This window comes from Peromyscus maniculatus, chromosome 19, assembly GCF_049852395.1.
Source record: "Peromyscus maniculatus bairdii isolate BWxNUB_F1_BW_parent chromosome 19, HU_Pman_BW_mat_3.1, whole genome shotgun sequence".
Taxonomy (NCBI): Eukaryota; Metazoa; Chordata; class Mammalia; order Rodentia; family Cricetidae; genus Peromyscus; species Peromyscus maniculatus.
In genome coordinates, this window is record NC_134870.1 from 2,709,097 (window position 1) to 2,728,989 (window position 19,893).

The window sequence follows — 19,893 nt, forward strand, 5'->3', positions numbered from 1 at the left end:
GGGTTCCATCTCATGAGTGGGCCTTACATCCAATCAGAGTAGTGATGGTTTCTCCAACAGTGTTTATGCCGGCATATCTTGAAGGCAGTTTGTAGCTGGTTGATGATTACCTTTTCCTCTGGTAGCATGCAGACTACCTTCCATTACCATGAACACTAGCTGGTCAGGGTGAAGCCTCTAGTTAGGCACTAGCTTGACTTCTCCATATCCAGTGAAATACAGTGTCTTGTTTACAGGAATAGGGCTTTGCCATCAGTTGTGTGGAGAGCTTTGGCAATAGCCTCCTGAGATGTTTGAGAGTTTCCATGGAGCCCCTTTGGCCAACAACTCAACTGCATGTAATTAATTCTTGGCAGGCACTGGAGGTTTCGCTTCGTGGCATAAGATGTCTATTTGGGGCAGTGACTCCCCCATTATTTGGTGATTCCATTTAGATTCCTTTCGTATTATTGTGTATTTAAGAAGCTTCTACAGTAACAAGGTTCCATATGACCCCTCAAACAGCCCTTAGTGTTATTCTCATACTCCCTCCCTCCCTCCCTCCTCTCTTCAGTTCCTCCCATGGCATCCTCTCACCCAGTCCTGACCCCTGTCTCTCCGTGACAGTGTGTTCTATTCCCTTTCCTTGGGAGAGCCTCTCCTCCCTGCCAGGCCTTTGTACCTAACCTCCGTGGTTATAGGATTGTAGCATGCATATCAAAGGCTTCAAAGCTAACATCTGCATAGAAGAGAAAACAGAATATTTGTGTTTGCGGGTCTACGTTACCTTATTCTAGAGAAGCGGTTCTCAACTTGTGGTTCCAACCCTTTTGGGGTCAAACAACCCTTTTATAGAAGTCGCATATCAAATATTTACATACAGTTCATAACAGTAGCAAAATTACAGTTGTGGAGTAGCAGTGAAATGATTTTATGGTTGGGGGTCACCACACCATGAGGAACTGTATTAAAGGGTCGCAGCATTAGGAAGGTTGAGAACCACTGCTCTAGATGATAATTTTGTAGCTCCATCCATTTACCTGCACTTTTCATAATTTCATTTTTTAAGAACTGAATAATATTCCATTGTCTAAGTGTACTAATTTTCATTATCCATTTATTTGAAATTAGTTTATTTGTTTTTCTCTTTGGTAATGGTAGGGGTGGTTTGGTGGCTGGTCTTGAACTTGCAGTCTTTCTGTCTCAGCCTCCTGAGTTCTGACACTATAGGCTTAGATCACCATCCCAACTCCAGCTCTGTTAATGTTATATTCTTCCTTAGGAAAGTTCAGTTTGGTTATTTCAGAAGAAATGCTTTAGCCATAATAACCTTATTTCAGGAATTCAGTTTGCTTTCAGGAGTCAGCAAGATAAGCAAACATTTTTCCAAAAAAGACTAGATAGCCAATGTTTTAGGTCTACGGGGCCACAAAGTCTCTGTGCAAGGGCACAGTTGGTTAGTCGGTAGAGACTTTGTGGCCCCGTAGACCTAAAATATTGGCTATCTAGTCTTTTTTGGAAAAATGTTTGCTTATCTTTCTGATGTAGACAATTTTTAGTATATAGTGTATATATACTTTTAGAATTACAATTATTTCTGAAGCAATTTAGTAAGGAGGGAATCTATAGAGAAGTTTTGGTATAGATTTGCACATTATTACTAAGAAAGGGAAGTGCGTATAATGAGTTTATCTATCATATTCTGCCTCTACCAAAAAGAGGTCTTAGTCGAATAGGAGCATCTACCCCTTTGTAGTAAGAAGACTTTGTTATTCTTTGCTAAAACTTTGATTTTCCAAAAGACACGGTGACATCTCGGACTGATGGGCACCAGTCTTAGCAGCACTCCTGCCTGTAGAGGCATCTAGCACAAGAGTTAGGAAGCAAGAGCTTGTCACTCCCCACCACTTTGTACAGAAGAGTCAAGACCCGCACATGAAGATACAGTACTAAATGCAAAGGGATTGCTCAGGAGTCATGTGTCAGAAGCTGTGAAGACTCCATCTGTGTGTGCATTCTGCATAATTTTCCACAGTCTACCTACTTAGGCTAAAAAATGAAACATCCAACCATTTTATTAAGTTTATTTATTTTATTTCTTTTTCTTTTTTTTTTTTTTTGTTTTGTTTTTTTTTTTTTTTTTGTTTTTGAGACAAGGTTTCTCCGTGTAGCTTTGGTGCCTGTTCTGGATCTCGCTCTGTAGACCAGGCTGGCCTCAAACTCACAGAGATCCACCTGGCTCTGCCCCCGAGTGCTGGGATTAAAGGGGTGCGCCACCGCTGCCCAGCTTTATTTTATTTTTATGTGTGTTTTGCCTGCGTATGTATGTGTATATACCACATGTGTGCTTGGTGCTCATGGAGATCAGATCCCCTGAAAGTGGAGTTACAATTGGTTGTGAACCACCATGTGGGTGCTGGGAAATGTACCTAGGCCTTCTGCAAGAGAGTGCTCTTAACCACTGAGCCATCTCTCCAACCCCTGAAACATCTAGTCTTACATAACTTCTTTTGAATCACATTCTTTCTTAATGCCCTAAATGCATTAAGATAGAAAATTTCAATAGTCTTCTCCTTAAGTAGTAGTGAATAACAAATCGTATCACCAAGCAGATGGCTGTCAACATCACATTGCAAGAACAGTATTTGTAGTAGTTGTTCTGTTGAAGCTATATTTGAGGGGGCAAGAAAAAAAGGAATCTGCCTTAGTAAAGTAAACCTCTTTAATGCAGAAGTGAAGTAGACCAATAAAAGTCTCAACTACTGCTAATATCTTTGTACCCCTTTTGTGCATTAGACCTACCAGGTGCTGTGATAGAAATATCAGATAGTATGTATTGCCTTTGAACAAGTATTTCTCACTCAGAAGTTAGACCAGTGAATCGGCACCTTAGCGCTCTCTAACAAGTATACAGAGTGTTTGGGGTGTGTGACATCACTTAAAGGTTATTTATAAAGTTGCTCCTCAGGGGAAAAAAAGAACAAATATGTAATCAGTCAGTAAATATCAAAAGTTACATAGTAGGAAATATTCTAGGACTGGAATAAATAGAACAAAAAACACCATGGAATTTACATTTAATGAGGAGGAAACTAGTGAATATATAATATGATAATGTAATGATGGAATGTAAATGTAAATTAATCAAGGTAAGAGTTCTCTAGATTAAAGATTAAGGACTGCCAGGTGGTGGTGGCACACACCTTTGATCCCAGCACTCGGGAGACAGAGGCAGATGGATCTCTGAGTTCAAGGCCAGCCTGGTTTACAAAGCAAGTTCCAGGACAGCTAGAGCTGTTACACAGAGAAACCCTGTCTCAAAAAAAAGAGCCGGGTGGTGGTGATGCACACCTTTAATCCCAGTACTCGGGAGGCAGGCAGATCTCTGTGAGTTCGAGGCTACAGAGTAAGTTCCAGGACAGGCTCCAAAGCTACACAGAGAAACCCTGTCTCGAAAGAAAAAAAAAAAAAAAAGACCATGGTAGTTATTTATCCTGAGCAATTTTAGCTGGCTCTGGTCTGAGTCTGTGTCTAAATTGACTTTACAATGGGTAATGTAGTTAAATTTATGAAAATGAATTTAGCACGTTGATGTAGTAGATAGGGTGTGAATTCATTGTTTCCATCCATTTTAAGTTACAAAGCACTAACAGTGATTTTTAAAACAGAATAACTATTTGCTGCTTCATTAGAAAAATAGGAAAGCAAGTAAAATTTTATACAGAGTTTAATGTCTGCTATTTATATACCTGTTTATATTTAGCATTTTTCATTATATATTATGGTGTATTTTCTAGTCCTCACAGTTTTATTGATAAGAATTTTTTTTAAAGATTTATTTATTATGTATACAGTGTTCTGCCTGAATGTATGCCTAAACGCCAGAAGAGGGCATTAGATCTCATTACAGATGGTTGTGAGCCACCATGTGGCTGCTGGGAATTGAACTCAGGACCTCTGGAAGGGCAGCCAGTGCTCTTAACCTCTGAGCCATCTCTCTAGTCCCAAGAATTGTTTTGATTTTTGTGAGTTATACATGAGCTAATAGAAGGGGAAAGTCTTTGACATGTGTAAGAGATCCAATTTTATGAAAACAACAAAAGCTAGCTTTATCATCATAGGATAACACTTGATGTCACCACATAAAGCTTTCATAACTGAACAGTAACTACTGGGACTTCAGAGTTTATTACCTCATGTGCCCTTTGTGAGGATTAAGCCACATGGAAAGAACTCGACTTAAAGATCTCTCAATACTTAATTACATATATTATAGTATGTTACCTACTTTTAGTCACTGAGTTCTGCTCTTTTAATATTACAGTTTACAACTAAATTCTTTGAATCATCTTTTTAGCATGTCCATAGATGCCTCTAACTCACTCCAAAGTCAGTAAAACACTCTTTTTTACAACTGGATCTGAAGTCTACATTATACTTGTGTTTTTAAAGTATCGTTAAACACTCCGTTACGTGTATTAAGGTTTGTTACCCACTTAACATGTCTCTTGACAAGTGTCATGAAACTAAAGTCTTAGAGTCACTTTTACACGTATTTCCATAAGCACCTCACTATACCCATTTGTTTAAAGGAACACTCTTGCAGGTGAAGCCTACAATCCAGATGTAAAAACCTTTTCTAAAATAAGTGCTCTCAAAGACCTCATTGATTACAGTACTTTACGGTTGTTGATATTAAGGTGTGCGTTCACACTGGGCTTCACGGAAGGCCAAAGCCTGCTTTGCTGCTGAGCCAATGCCTCTTTTATAGATGGAGACATAAAAATGGATGATAGCTTAGAAGAAATGTTTGATCAGACAACACATGAAGAATATGAATCCTGTTTGGCAGATAGCTTCCCCCAAGTACCAGATGAGGAAGAATTGTCTGCTGCCGCAAAGAAACCAAACGGTAAGTCTGTTTTCTCTGTCATTGTATCTTTTCTGTTATACTGAGTTCACCAAGTCATCAAGCTAATTAGAGAATTGATTAGAAATAGTAACAAAAGTTTCATGTTTCTTATATAAGTTTCTTATCAGATATTTTTAAAAATTTTATGTGTGTGGCTGTTTTGCCTATGTGTCTGTGTCTGTCCACCACACATGTACCTTGTGCTCACAGATGCCAGATGATAGTGTTGGGTCCCCTGGAACTGGAATTACAGAAGGTTGTGAACCACCATGCTGGTGCTGGGAATCAAACCTAGGTCCTCTGGAAGAGCAGCCAGTGCTCTTAACAACTCGGGCCATCTCTCCCAGTTACTTTTTACTTGAAATAATTTCAAACTAAGGAAATAGTCCGAAAAGAAGTTGAGAGTGTTCAGCTGTACCTCCATTGAGCACCTCTTTATACAAACTTTTTACACAACTGAACTATTTATTAGAACTAAGAAATTAACTTTGGTTCAGTAGTATAAATTTCTTTACATACATACATACATACATACATACATGTATATATAAACTTTATATATATGTAAAAAGAAGTTTATATTAAAAATGTGAGAAAGTTTAATTTTATAATTGTTAATTTCATCAATAATTTGCAGAAAATTTAGACCCATATTCTGCTGTGAGCACTTTGTCTTCTCAGAGGACATCCTTAATAGACCTAGTGTTCTACAGGCAGTATGATAGTGCAGGGTACTCCATCTGCCTGGAGCTCCAAGAAGATAATTGCGGGCTGGAGAGATGGCTCAGCCGGTAAAGGCTAGGCTCACAACCAAACATATATATATATATGAAGATAATTGCAATTTCAAGGTAAAATTCTTGCTATGCATCACATTTAAACACTGGCCATCTCAAAATTTCTCCTCATTAACTTCTTGAACTATTTAGTTTCTAGAACCTCCATTTCCCAGAATCCTCTTAGGACTTTTCCCCCTTCACAAAGCATTTTTTGCTCACAGCTTTTATAATCGTTACTGAAAAGTAGTCCAAATCTGTATTTCTAGGTTGACTTCTAATGAATCCTAGTCCTGCACTTGTGAATAATTGTTAGATACCTTTGTGTTTCATCAGCTTAAACTATTAATGTCTAAGCCAAGTTCCAGGTATTTCCTACCAACAGTCATAGGCATAAATTTTAACTTTTAGTTTTCACCAAAGTTCTAACTGATTTTCCTTCATGGGAAAAAGTAAGTTTGGGGAACAATATCAAAAGCTCATTCTGATAGATTTTATTTGCTAGATATTTGAGTGGGTCTGTTAGTAAGAAGTTAGTGTATGTAGACTTTAAGCAAGAAGATAATTTGAGGACAGGAAGTTAACAGGAAGTAGGCATTCCATAAAGCCAGGACACTGAATAAGATCACCAAGGTGTTGAAAATAAGCAGAGCAGGAAAGCATTGCAGGTCTCTCACCTCTGGGATAGAGCAGCGTATGGTTTGGGTTGTGAGTCTAACCTTTAATGGTGAGTTAGCTCTCCAGCCCAAGGGTCTTAAAGAGAGCAGAGGTGGCCCAGTTGGATGGCTCAGTGGGTAAAGTCATCCATTGCCAAACCTGACTCTGAGTTCAGTCCTTGGGATCTATGTGGTAGAGGGAGAGAACCAAGTCCTCATGGTCCTTGTGACACCACAGACCTTTTTGCACACACATGCACATTAAATGAGGAAACACAATAGAAATACAGAAGGAAGAGAGGGAAAGAGAGAAAAAGCACAGATTAGCAAAAGCAGCAAAGGAGACTGATGCGGTGCTCTGGAAAGGAGGTAGGAAAGAAACAGGTTTTGCTGTCCTGGAAACCAAGGGAAAATGTTTTGTATGCTCATTGTACTCCTCTCCCTAGAGTCCTCTGTGGCATCTTTGTAAGTGTTTAGACCCAGATACAGTCAACTTACAAATGTTGGGTTTTCTTTCCTTTTGTTTTGTCTTTTTGACTCTCCAGACAGAGTTTCTTTGTGTAGCCTTGGCTGTCCTGGAATTCAATATGGCTGTCCTAGACCAGTCTAGCTTCAAACTCAGAGACCCACCTGCCTCTGCCTCTCTAGTGCTAGATTAAAGTCATGAACTACCAACTGCCTGGTAAATTTTTGTTTTTCTACACCAATTTTATGTTCTCCTGACACTCCAGGTTTCATTATCTGTCCAGTACCCATCTACCCAGTGGCTAAAAGCAGAAATGTGAGAATCAGTTTCTACATAGTTCACTTTTTTTATTATCAATCAAAATTAAATACCATCTATTATTTGTAGACATTATCATTATTTTGTGACAGACACAAGTCATAACAACAAAACTCCATGAGAGTCAAATTCCTAACAATGTCAGAATAAATCACAGAAGTATAAAACCTTCATGAAAATAGCTAGGAATTACTTGCTGTGGTGGTAGTGGCTTACCCACCATGTGGATGCTGTCTGTAAAGAGTCTTCCTTACCCAGGAGGAGACACAGAGCCACTTCCAGAATGAGATTTAGCCCAAGAACCAAGGGTTGGAATGGCAAGTGGGGGTCGAGTTTGACTTCATTTTTCACCTCACTTTCATGTCTCGTCTGATGCCTTGGAGGTACTGTCCAGAGCATACTTTAGATTACTCTAGTTCTCTCTGTCCCTGATCCAAAGCATCGCTATTTCACCTATGCTGTGCATGCCTCCCATATTTCCTACAGAATACCAGAATGACCTTATTTTAAATACAAGTTGGATTGTATTATGTTTTTGACTAGAAGTTCTTCAATGAAAAGATATTGGGGGGGGGGGGGGGTGGCACATGCCTTTAATCCCTGCACTCGGGAGGCAGAGCCAGGCGGATCTCTGTGAGTTCAAGGCCAGCCTGGTCTACAGTTCCAGAACAGCTAGAGCTGCTATGCAGAGAACCTCTGTCTTGAAAAACCAGAGAGAGGCGGGGGGGGGGGGGGGGGGGGGGGGAGAAGATAACTGAATAACCAATAAGCACATGAAAAAAGTATCCAACGTTATTGGGCATCAGGTGTTAAATTCACATTCCCTGGGGTGATTAAAAACACTGACAACCAAATAGAAAGGGTGAGGAGCAGTGGGAGTCTCACATTGGTGACAGGAGTTAACAAAGAAAAAGAGGGAAAAGCAATTTCATAGACGCGTCACCAGTTTTGTACAGAATTAAATACACACCTGTCATGGCATTGGACTCAAGTGTGTAAATATGTCCTGAGAAAAATGAAGATGCAAAGAAGTTGTGCTTATTTTTGTTCATAGGTTTAGGATTTAGCACTGAAAAAATATTTCTAATAGTGCTATCTGTAGTCACTTAAAACTGAAAACAGCCTACATCTCCATCAACAAGTAAATACATCAAAACAACGTAGATAAACCTCCAAGGTAAAACAAGCTCTTTGGTGAAAGAAATCAAGTTGGTGTTAGGGGAGTGGGTGGAAGAAAAACACGAGTACATCCCTGTACATGAGAAACAAAGGAATAATTGCAAAGTTTGAAGTGATACAAATTTTTCAATTTTGTCATCAATTTTCTGATAAAATTCTTTAATCTCTTTTTCTAATCATAACCTATCTTAAAGATGCATTACACAAATTAATAGGGCAAATAAGTGAGATATACTAAAAAATGTTTATTGATATCTCCTGCCAAGTAATAACAGACATCTAGATCCTTCTGTTAATCTTAGTACTTCATGTGCCAGGTGTGGAGGCAGAGGTAGGTGGATCTCTTGAGTTTAAGGCCACTGTCTCAAAATAAATAAATTAATCAATTAAATACTTCCTGAAATGTAGTTTTTAGTTTGGTGACTCTGAGGTAAGATAATCACCACCTTTAATGTAGATGAAAAATAAAAGTGTAATGAATTGCTCACCAGAATGCAAATGTGAAAATCCAGATGAAGGGAAGTTTGGTACATCCTATAGTTTTTTTTCTAAGCAAACTGATTATTTCTTACCAAGTTCTACAGCTTGTGAACTCTTGTCTTATTTACAGTACATGGTGATCAACAAGATAAAGTCAAGCAGAGAGCGTTTGTGGAGCCGTATTCTCAAGACAAAGAGAGGTGAGCGGGTCTCAGTATCACCATGTATTGGAGGGACAGCAGAGCTGTCTTGCCAGTCTGTAAGGTATTTAATTATTGCTTTGATGAAAAATAAAATAATTTATAAGGAGACTGAAGATGCTACCTAGTTTAAAAAGAAGATGATAAAAGAATCATTTAGAATAGGTGGCTACATCTCTAATACCAGCACTGGGAGACTGAGGCAGAACAGTTGCACATTTGAGACCAGCCTGGGCTACACAGTGAGGCTTTGTAAAGTCAAAAAAATAAAATAAAATAAAAATCATTACCAAAAAAAAAAAAAAAAAAAAAAATAAGAGCCGGGCGTGGTGTGGTGGCGCACGCCTTTAATCCCAGCACTTGGGAGGCAGAGGCAGGCGGATCTCTGTGAGTTCGAGGCCAGCCTGGACTACCAAGTGAGCTCCAGGAAAGGCGCAAAGCTACACAGAGAACCTGTCTCGAAAAAACCAAAAAAAAAAAAAAAAAAAAAAAAATCATCTATGGGGCAGGGAGCCTGGGAATATAGCCCCAGTGGGTAGAATCCTTGCCTAACAGACAGAAGGACCTAAGTTCATGAAAGTCAGTCACAGAGTGCACATTATTTACCCCAGCACTGGCCAGTGGAGGGAGACAGGTGGGTCCTAGGGATACAGGATACAGATACAGTTCAGTTAGAAACCTGTAGAGACCCTGTCTCAAAAAATGAGAAAACACTATTGGGTGAGTAGGGAACAGGGCTACTTGGATGTGATCAAAATACATTGTATGTAATTCTCAAATAATAATAAGTGGGGGGAGCGGTTGAAGGCATCCTGATGTCCCCCTTTGGCCTCTGCATGTGCCCTCATGGGCAAGCATACTCAAATACACATGCATACACCCACACCTACACACACAGTGCCATTTACTTTATACTTGTAAACAAATAGACTCAAATAAGAATACACATTTTACAGAGAAAGAAATTTTTACCAGTACCACTCATTTTTCAACAGCAGTAATGGTTTCTTTGCTTTATTGTAACAAATACTATATTTTTAGTCTATTTTATTTTGAACTTTGGAAATTTGAACTATGTTCTCAACCTTTGAAACAATAAATTTCCACTTAATTTTGAATTTCAAGACTACTTTCTGCCTTTTCCACAAAGATTATAAATTCTGTTAATTTCAGTTATGTTCTATATGGTTTTTGTTTTGTTTTGTTTTTAAGTAAATTTAGTGGGGCTGGAGAGATGGCTCAGCAGTTAAGAGCACTGATTACTCTTCAAGAGGACTCTGGTTTAATTCCCAGCACCTACATGGCAGCTCACAACTGTCTGTAACTCCAGCTCCAGGGGATCCTACACCTTCACACAGGCATACATGCAGGCAAAGCACCAAACAACATAAAATAAGAATGAATAAATAAATAAGTAAAATAAATAATTAACTAAATAAGGACCTATCCTTATTCTAAAAAACTATGCTTTTTTTCTTTATGAAGTTCTCAAAATGAGTCACTTCCTAAGTTATTCTTTTTTAATTACATTTATTTTTATATTATTAGGGGAGGGCATGAGCATGCCACAGTTGCTATATGGGAATGAGAGGACGTCTTGGAGGAGGAGTAGGTTCCCTCCCTGCTGTTCAGGTTCCAGAGATCAAACTCAGGTCAGGTTTGGTAGCAGGTGCCTTCATCTCCTCAACCCAGAGTCCAGTTACTCTCCAGCTTTCATTTCTGTGAGAAAACTTCAGTAATCAAAGGGCAAATTTTTAATTAGTTATTCTCTAAGGGCAAGATCTCACTGTGTAATTGTGTAATTCTGACTGGCCTCAAACTCACTTAGGTAGATCAAGCTAGTCTGAAACTCACAGAGATCTGTCTGCCTCTGTCTTCTGAGTGTTAAGATTAAAGGCCCAACCACCACACCCGGTCCAAAATGAATTTTTATTGATTCCTGTGCTCTAAAAGCCCTAAGTTGACATTTTGTCATTAAATGTTTAATTCTTTTCCTTTATTTGCCACTTTTCCAAAGAAACGGTACCCTTGAATCCCAAATGTAAGTAGGCATTTATTATTAAGTGTTACCATAGGCTTGTGAATTTAAACGTCTCATGTGTTTACATCCATTGCATTTGACTTCTCTATGGTAGCAGTCCCCTCTTACCATGTAATGCATTGAAGGCCCCTAGTGCTACCTGAAACCACAAATAGTGCTGACTCCTTACGTACAACATTTTATCCTTTACCTCGAGAAGTATTTTACAGCATTTTTCTCACATATCCACATTGTCAGCATCACTGTTTTTGTGCTTGAGAAGCATTACTAAATAAAGAGGGTGACTTGAACACGAGCATTCCAGGAGTGCTAGGGGCCGGTCCGATAGCGAAATGACTGCAAGCGAGTGGCACATACAGATGAGGTAACCTGGATAAACGTCATTCACATCTGGGGCAAGGTGGAACGTGATGATGCGGGATTCCATCCTACTACATGCAGAGAGCGTCATTCACTTAAAACCTCCACATTATTTACCCCTGAAAGTGTCCGTTTAATAGTTTCCGACCCGGCAGCACAGCAGGAGGAGCTGCCGGTGAGGGTCCCTGCGGACCTTGTCCCACCTCCACCTGGTACAGCAGTGCCAGCAGCTCCCTGACGTGACAGCTTCCTTGGTAGAAGGTGTTCTTAGCTAGGGCTAGCGAGACGTCTCAGCAGTTGAGAGCACTCGCCACTCTTCCCGGGAGCTGAGTGTGGTTCCCAGCAATCGCCTGGAACCACAGCTCCGGGAGAGCCAACCCCTCCAGTGGCCTGAGACGCGTGTGCGTGCATGCGTGCAAGTGATAATGTTATATAGCCTTTTTCTGCTTTAGTACTTTTCATTTAATTGTATATCCTGGAAATTAGTTGAATTGTATGTAGCACGAATCTTAAAAGTTCTTATTAATAAAATCAAACCCGGAGCCAAGTATTGGGGTGAAATGCTGGAAGATCAGAGATATAGAACAAGCCACAGCTACTTCACCAGGCTGGATCCTCAGCTGGTCTTGTTTCCTCACACTGGAGGCCTCTGAATCCTCATTTTGAATGGGTCTCAGCTGAATTGCTGCTCAAAAGCCTGAAGCTTAACCGGCCAAATGCTTAGCCAGCCAAATGCTTCTAGTTTCTGGTCCTCACGCCTTATATACCTTTCTGCTTTCTACCATCACTCTCTGGGATTAAAGGCTGGCTTTCTGGGATTAAAGGCGTGATGAGTCACCATGCTTGGCTGTATCCTTGAACACATGGATTTCTGCCTCTGGAATGCTAGGATTAAAGGCGTGTGCTACCACTGTCTATCCTTTATGTTTAATATTGTGGCTGCTCTGTCTCTAACCCCAAATAAGTTTATTAGCATGCACAATATTTGGGGGAATACAATACCACAATTGTAAATAATGATTGTCTTCTTTTTTTAGCCATTATGTGTCTTACTGTGGCTTGTCCTCTAGCAGTGAACACTTGTTTTAATCACCAGGATGCTAATACACCTAATGATATAATGAATAAATAAATAGCTTTGTTCTGCATCTTTGAGACAGTCCTAGATTAATAAGATATTACAGAATAATAGCTTGTATTTTAAATGTTTCTTAATAGAGATTCACTAATTTTAAAATATGAATAGTTTTATTTCTGAAGCTACTGGGTAGCTAAGGAAACAGGAAGTGGATAAAGTTAGAAGGATGGTGAAGGTCTCTGTGACTTGTGCTTCTCCTAATGAGAGTTCTAGAAAACCCAGGTGTGCCTGCTGCTTGTCCCACCGCTGTGACAAGTACCTGGTGTGCCCGATGCTTGTCTCTCTCACCGCTGTGACAAGTACCTGGCAAAAGACGTAGAGAACTAAGATCTGTTCTGTCGCGGTGGGGGTCACAGCAGCAGGTGCATGAGGCACTTGTCAGACTGTACCTCAGTCAGGAAGGAGAGAGCTCAGCTCTCTCTTTTTTACACTGTCTGGGCCTCCAGCCCATGGAACGGTATCCCCCACAGTTAAGGTGGGTCTTTCACCCCAACTAATCAACACTCAAGGCGTGCCCAGAGGCAACCTGATTTAGATAGTCCTTCACGGGTGGGCATAGAGACTGTCAACTAATGACTCTAGATTCTTTCGAGTCGACAGTAGTGCACATCAGATCCAGTCAGGACACAAGCTTACCAACCTTTTACGTGATGCTTTCTTTGAGTCTGCCGTGGGTGCCAGTCTTCTTGGCAAAATGGGTTCTTCATAAGCCTAGATTTCATAAATTCTTTGAAAAAATATCGTAGAGCAGTATGTTTTATCCACCCGTTCATGCTGTCCCTCTTTTAATTCATGCATTACTCTAGAGTTGAGTTTGTAAAGTTAGCACAAAGGGGCCTGTTACTCAGTATAGCTGGAAATGGAGCAGTTACAATTTGTTGTGAAGAAAAATGCTTTTCAACTAAAGGAACACCAGATTCAAATACTCAGAGTAGATATGTCCCCAAGAATAATCATTTTAAAGCCATCTTCTGTGTTTCAGAGTATTTAAGTTCACTGAGAGTGTTTCTATTAGAAACAACATATATTTGCAATTTTGTAATTCTTCATGTAGTTGTCTTCTAAAAAGTTAGATTTAAATTTGTATGTACATATGCAAATCATTAAACTAAGAATGGAACCATTAAGAGGAGAGTCTTAAGGGAAGGGGTAGGGGAAAGAGAAAGAGTGGACCACTCAAAGAAGGAGAGCAGAGGGGCAGGTGACAGAGAAGGGGCCAGAAGCGTAGGGGAAAGAGGATGAAAGAGAGCAGCCGAGGAAGGACAGATAAGGGTGCTGACACAGTGAAGCACTCTCTGTGTGCTGACTACTTACCAACAGAAGGCCTTTCATAGATTTTATAGAGAGTCCTTTGTTTTCATAGTACACAGAAGAACATCTCAAATGAGTGTTTTCGGGGATTATTTCTCTTCTGAGTTCTTACAGTTTTAATTCAGATTTTTAAACCAAAAATCTTTCTAGTAGCAAATAGGTTAACTTTATATTCCTTTTCCTTCAGAGAAAGTACCATACAGAATTTTCCTCATATTGAGGTAGTTCGGAAAAAAGAAGAGAGAAGAAAATTGCTTGGACACACATGTAAGGAATGTGAAATTGTAAGTACTAATGTAAACACTTCTTTCGAAGTATGATTTTATAGATCATAAGTGTGTGATTTAAAAATACAGATTATAGTTATATTCCAAAATCTTGTTTGATCCAGTAATGATAGAAGGGATAAGTAACATACCAGCTAAGACCAGCATATATTAGTAATAGATAGGAATAAAATGAAAGTGAATGCCCCCAGCTTGTCTTAGATTGAGTCTGAAGCCTAACCCTAATTCTCTTTAAATGCATTCACTTACTTAATGTATAGTGGGATGTAGTGCAAATCCTAATTGGTCTTAATAAAAACTCGGAGCCAGATGTCAGGGTAAATACTGGAAGATAAGAGAGACAAAGGAACAAGCCACAGCCACCTCTTACCTCTCCAACTCCCAGGCTGAAAGTCGTGAGCTCCTGTCTCCTCCCACCTTATATTCCTTTCTCTGCCCAGCCATATCACTTCCTGTCTCCACCTCCCTAGTGTTGGGATTAAAGGTGTGTGATCCCAAGTGCTAGGATTAAAGGTGTGTGCCACCACTGCCTGGCTTTTGTAGTTAACTAGTGGCTGGCTCCGCACTCTGATCTCCAGGCAAGCTTTATTTGCTAGAGCACAAACAAACTGTCCCCACAGTGCGGCACATGAGTGCCACAGTGAGGATGTGGGGTCAGAGGATCACTTGTGGGAGTTGGTTCTCTCCTCCCACCATGTGGACTAAACTCAGGTCATTGGACTTGGTGGGCAACAATAACCTGCTGAGCCATCTTGTAGGTTCCCTAACCCTAATTCCTAATGACTGTCTTAAGACATTGTGTGCCATTTTTCTTTCTTTTCTTTTCTTTTTTGGGGGGAGGGGCTTTCAAGACAGGGTTTCTCTGTGTAGCTTTGGAGCCTTTCCTGGAACTCAGTTTGTAGACCAGGCTGGCCTTGAACTCACAGAGATCTGCCTCCTGAGTGCTAGGATTAAAGGCGTGTACCACCACTGCCCAGCCATTTTTCTTTTCTGTAGTTATTGCAAATGTTGATGTACGTGTACCATTTGGGAAAATTGATCTTCAGTAAGAAACTTTAACATTCTTTTCACTATCAGGAAATAAGGTATACCCATAACTTTTTAAAGAATCAATACCACTATGGGCCCCATTTTTCTCTGAGATACTTTTCATCACAAAATGTGAAAAATAAAGTTTTCCTTCCTCCTTAGAACACTTACTTTCTTTTCCTTTTGGCTGCCTTATGCTGAAGAAGTGAGTACTAATTATCTGATTAATAAGCTGTCCTGGACAGGCTGTTGTTTTATCTTAAAACGTGCTGCTCTTATTTTTTGTCCCACTGTAGTGTCAGGTGCCTTCCTCAACATCTAACTTTCTCATTTAGATTTTCTTATTAACTATGATCTCAAAATTTTGATAGCCAAAACACTTTAACACGAATTGATTACAGTAAGCACTTGGTAAAAATACACTCTTAATCAGCACCAATGTAAACTGGGATCCTGTTTTGAAAATCAGTTAGCAATTGTAGTTGTTCCTATGGTTGTGATAAAACATGATGAAAAGCAGCCTGGGGGCAAAGGGTTTGTTCAGCTTACACTCTGTGTCACAGTCCATTATGGAAAGAAGTCAACAGGGCAGGAACTCAAGGCAGTTTCCCAGAGGCAGGAGCTGAAGCAGAGATGATGGAGGGGTGCTGCTTACTGACTTGCTTCCCATGGCTTGCTTAACCTGCTTTCTTAAAGAAGAACCCAGGACCACCATCTCGGAGATGCCACCACCAACAGTGTGTGAGGTCCTCCCCCACTGATCAGTAACTGAGAAAATGCCTTACAGCTGGATCTCATGGAGGCATTTCCTCAGCTGAGGCTCCTTCCTCTCTGATGACTCTAGCTTGCTTCAAGCTGACACACAAACCGGACAGTACAATGACCCCTTGTCAACTGCCGCACAACCACATTACTATTAAGACACGACCCTTCCATTATTACTCACCCCAAGATCTCACATTAAAACATAAATAACTTGAAAAGTCCCACCGTCTTTTCAAAGTCGGATGCAGTGAGCTGGGTCCTCCACATCAGTCATCAATCAAGAAAATGCCCCACAGAGTTGCCCACAGGCAGTCTGATGGAGACATTGCCACAGTTGAGATTCCTCTTCCCGTGTGAACTCTTACCAGTTTACCTTGTGTCCTTGATAAAACACTAACCAGCACATCAGTACAAGTAAAAGCACTTAGATCAGTTTCCATAGCACAGACTTGTTGGTCTGCTTTCCTTCTCAGTAGTCAGTAGTTCCTTCCCTGCTGTCCAGTCATTGGGCATTTTGTTTATGTAGTTCTGCTAGATGTTTACTGTAAAAGAGGTTTTTAAATGGTAAAAATAAATAAATAAAGGCACTACTCCGTATACTTAAATGTAATCTATAGCTTACTGTTTGTAAGTTTATCCCAAAGTCTGTCCCACAATTGTCACATGTGCAAAGACAAATGTGTTTTGTACATTCGATTCCCGTACTTCAGGACTGGTCCTTACATGTCTGGGGTTGGGTTTTGTTTTGTTTCTCTAGTTCTCTTTTGAAGAGAGGATTCTAGTTACTCACTATGCTTTTTGCACGTATCAGCAAATCCCACAGATTCTACTTTCAGAAAATTCCCCTTTATATTCACTATGTCCACTACCAACCCCCAGTACAACTCAGACGCCATCTTACCCTGGACCATTGAAGTACTCTACCTTTCTTGATACAGTTCACCTTTTAGAACGTGAGCAAAAAGACAGCCCTCAGGCTTGCTCACCTCCGTGTTCCCCCTTTGTTTTTGTTCTTAGCTCTTACTAAACACGATGATGGTCTTCTGTAGTTTTTCCTAATGACCCTTTAGAATAGAAATTAAGTCATGCCAATACCTTTCAATGTCTTCTCAGCTTACCAAGTAGCAGGCCCAGGATAGCTCAGTGTTAGTGTGCCAGAGTCAGCGATTGTTAGTGCAAGCCTCTATTAATTAGGAAAGGCTGTGTTGATCCACATTGTGATACAAGCTCCTTTTCTCATTTATGAATCAAGCATTTCAGAGTATCAGCACTATTTTATTATCATTGTTGTTATTAATTAGTACAATATCATCAGTATTATTTCCTTAGACTGTTTAAATAAGTAGCTTTTTAGCTTCTGGTTTATGGTCAGTAAACATAACGCTGTTTATTATTCCCAAGTGAAAGCATTTCCCTCTTGTTGTTGTTAGTACTATGCAGACATGCCAGCTGAAGAAAGAGAAAAGAAGTTGGCTTCCTGCTCCCGACACCGGTTTCGCTACATTCCCCCCAGCACTCCAGAGAATTTCTGGGAAGTTGGTTTTCCTTCTACTCAGACATGTCTGGAAAGGGGTAGGGTTTCAGTATTTTCGATTTTTTTTAACATTGTATGGACCTAAGTCTGAATATTAGCCGTTTCTCTATGACTCTTTATCTTGTGCAGCAGCAAGTGAACTCCTGAGTGGAAAGACTTTCAACTGTTGTGTTAATTTACTTGGGATTAGACACTGCTTATAATCTCCTTAATGTGACGTGTGCATTACTAGCTTTTGTCATTCAGATTACAGGGAGCAGTTTCGACCTGTCCAGACAATTTTTAAGTAAATAACCTTACAGAGGTTAGTGTTGACGTGCAGCAGTTCCTTCAGATTTGGCATTTACATTTAATATGCATCATCACAGCTAGTTTTTAACGTTTCAAGTAGTGGTTTTTGTTCCTCACTGACACCAGTAGCACAGTGCTAGAAAATATGGGTACACTGAATTTTCATGAAAAAGGATGCATTTTCTGAAATGTAACTGGCAAGTATAATAATGTTCAGATTATAATTTGACTAAATAGTCTATGGCACTTAATTTATTTGTAGCCTTTTGGTCTTAGGCCTATATTTTAAGTTAAAATATCTAAAACTTTTACCCAGAGAAAGATATAACAGTGAGTAAATATCAAATGATACGATGACCAACTAGAGTTTCCGTTCAGCTTCCTCCTCTTACATAATTTTCAAGCTCATTAATGGTCTAGTTGTGATTCACACCAGGAGGTCTTCCTCACTTTCAGAGCATTTCATATATTTAACTGTAAGAAATACACAAAGTCATTGACATCATCTCTCCTGGTCATTGCATAGAATCAGATGAGCTGCCTACACTGGGTGTTTGCTCTGCTAGCCTGGCCCAGAGCACAGTTCTCCATTGAAAATTACATGATTAGAGATTCCTTGGGAGAATCTGAATGGTATGGAGAACATAGAGGCATCTCACCACAAAAGACTTGGGGCGGGTGGGGAGATCACTGGAATTTATAATAATAGTAGAGTTTGAGTTTAACAGTGTGGCCCCATGTACAAACCTGTGGAGAAGTCGTGAGAACCCTGTTACCGGGTCACACAGAGCTCAGGCATGGCTCATACTCTTCAGTTTTGTCCACTTGAGCAAGTGATTTGTGTCCCGCAGCTTTCACCCTCCTCTGCACAGAGTGTGGTAGAAGTGCTTGGATGAGCGGGAGAGCTGTCTAAGGTGGTGGATACAGAGCGTTTTATCAGTGTTCGCTGCTCTTTTCTCTTGGTATAAATGAGGACACTTGGATTCGAAGCATGAAATTGTTCACCAGCATCACAAAGCTAGAAATCAGAAGTACTTAGGCATTAAACAAGTTAAATATGTAATGGATAGGTACTGGGGAAAAAATGCTGTTGTTTTTGTTTGGGTGGAATTTTTATGTTTTAAGATAGGGTCTCATGAAGGCCAGGCTGGCTTTGAACTGCTGGTCCTCCGGCCTTCACTTCCCAAGTAGAGACAGCCACATGCTCATCTGTGCTAAAAGAAATGCATGTTGATATTATCCTGCCCTAAATTTATAATTTGTTTTTCAGGTTATATCAAGGAAGATCTTGATCTTTGCCCTCGTCCCAAAAGACGGCAGCCTTACACTGCAGTGTTTTCTCCAAAGGGCAAGGAACAGAGGACCTAGATGTTGGAGCAAAAGCAGAGCAGAAGACCTTTTTTTTTTTTTTTTTCATGTTAGTTATTTATAGTTAAAGTTGTAATAAACATTATCTTTGGTTTTTTGATCTTCTATAAATTGATTTATAAATGAATTTTTTATTAAAAATGTTTAAAGTGGCATTTACCTACCATACAAATAACTATTTAAAATGTCATGTGTTTATGTTGTTGTCTTTTGTTCCTTTAGGCAGTAAGGTGTTTCATTTTGCACTCTAACTTAAGGATTATTTACTTTTGTCTTAGTTAGGGTTTTATTGCTGTGAAGAGACTCATGACTGTGGCAACTCTTATAAAGGAAAACATTTCATTGGAGCTGGCTTACAGTTCAGAGGTTTAATCCATTATCACCAAGGTGGGAAGCATGGTGGTGTGCAGGCAGACATGGTGCTGGAGAAGATGAGAGGTCTACATCCGGATCAGCAGGCAGCAGGAAGAGAATGCCACACTAGACCTGGCTTGAGCATCTGAGACCTCAAAGGCTGTCCCTAGTGACACACTCCTCCAACAAGGCCACATGCCCCAATGGTGCCACACCCTAATAAGCCACTGGTGGCCATTTTTTCAAACCACCATAACTTTATTTGGTAACTACAGCTTTTGAAGTATGATCGCGGTGGCCTATAATTTGTTCCTTACAGATCTTACTGTGTGTTTCTTCTGATGTGTACACGTACAAGTGTTCGTTCTCCTGGTACTTTATGTGGGTTTTCAGTTTGTCCATTAACCATCTGTAGATCGTACTGGTTTTTGACATTCAAGTGTTTATTT

General features: G+C 40.0%; 1 protein-coding gene across 7 annotated transcripts in view; it reads left to right on the top strand.

Annotated features, from left to right (window-relative positions):
- The window catches only part of Rbbp8 (RB binding protein 8, endonuclease), a 100,014-nt gene extending 80,730 nt beyond the window's left edge, over positions 1-19,284 (top strand). For all 7 annotated transcript variants that reach the window (XM_076554726.1, XM_076554725.1, XM_076554727.1 and 4 more), the window contains 5 exons: positions 4,751-4,891; positions 8,897-8,966; positions 14,004-14,100; positions 17,328-17,469; positions 18,993-19,284. In XM_076554726.1, coding sequence (XP_076410841.1) covers positions 4,751-4,891; positions 8,897-8,966; positions 14,004-14,100; positions 17,328-17,469; positions 18,993-19,090 — 548 coding nt within the window. In that variant the 3' untranslated portion in view covers positions 19,091-19,284. The remainder of the gene's footprint in view (positions 1-4,750; positions 4,892-8,896; positions 8,967-14,003; positions 14,101-17,327; positions 17,470-18,992) is intronic.
- Positions 19,285-19,893: the final 609 nt, after the last annotated feature.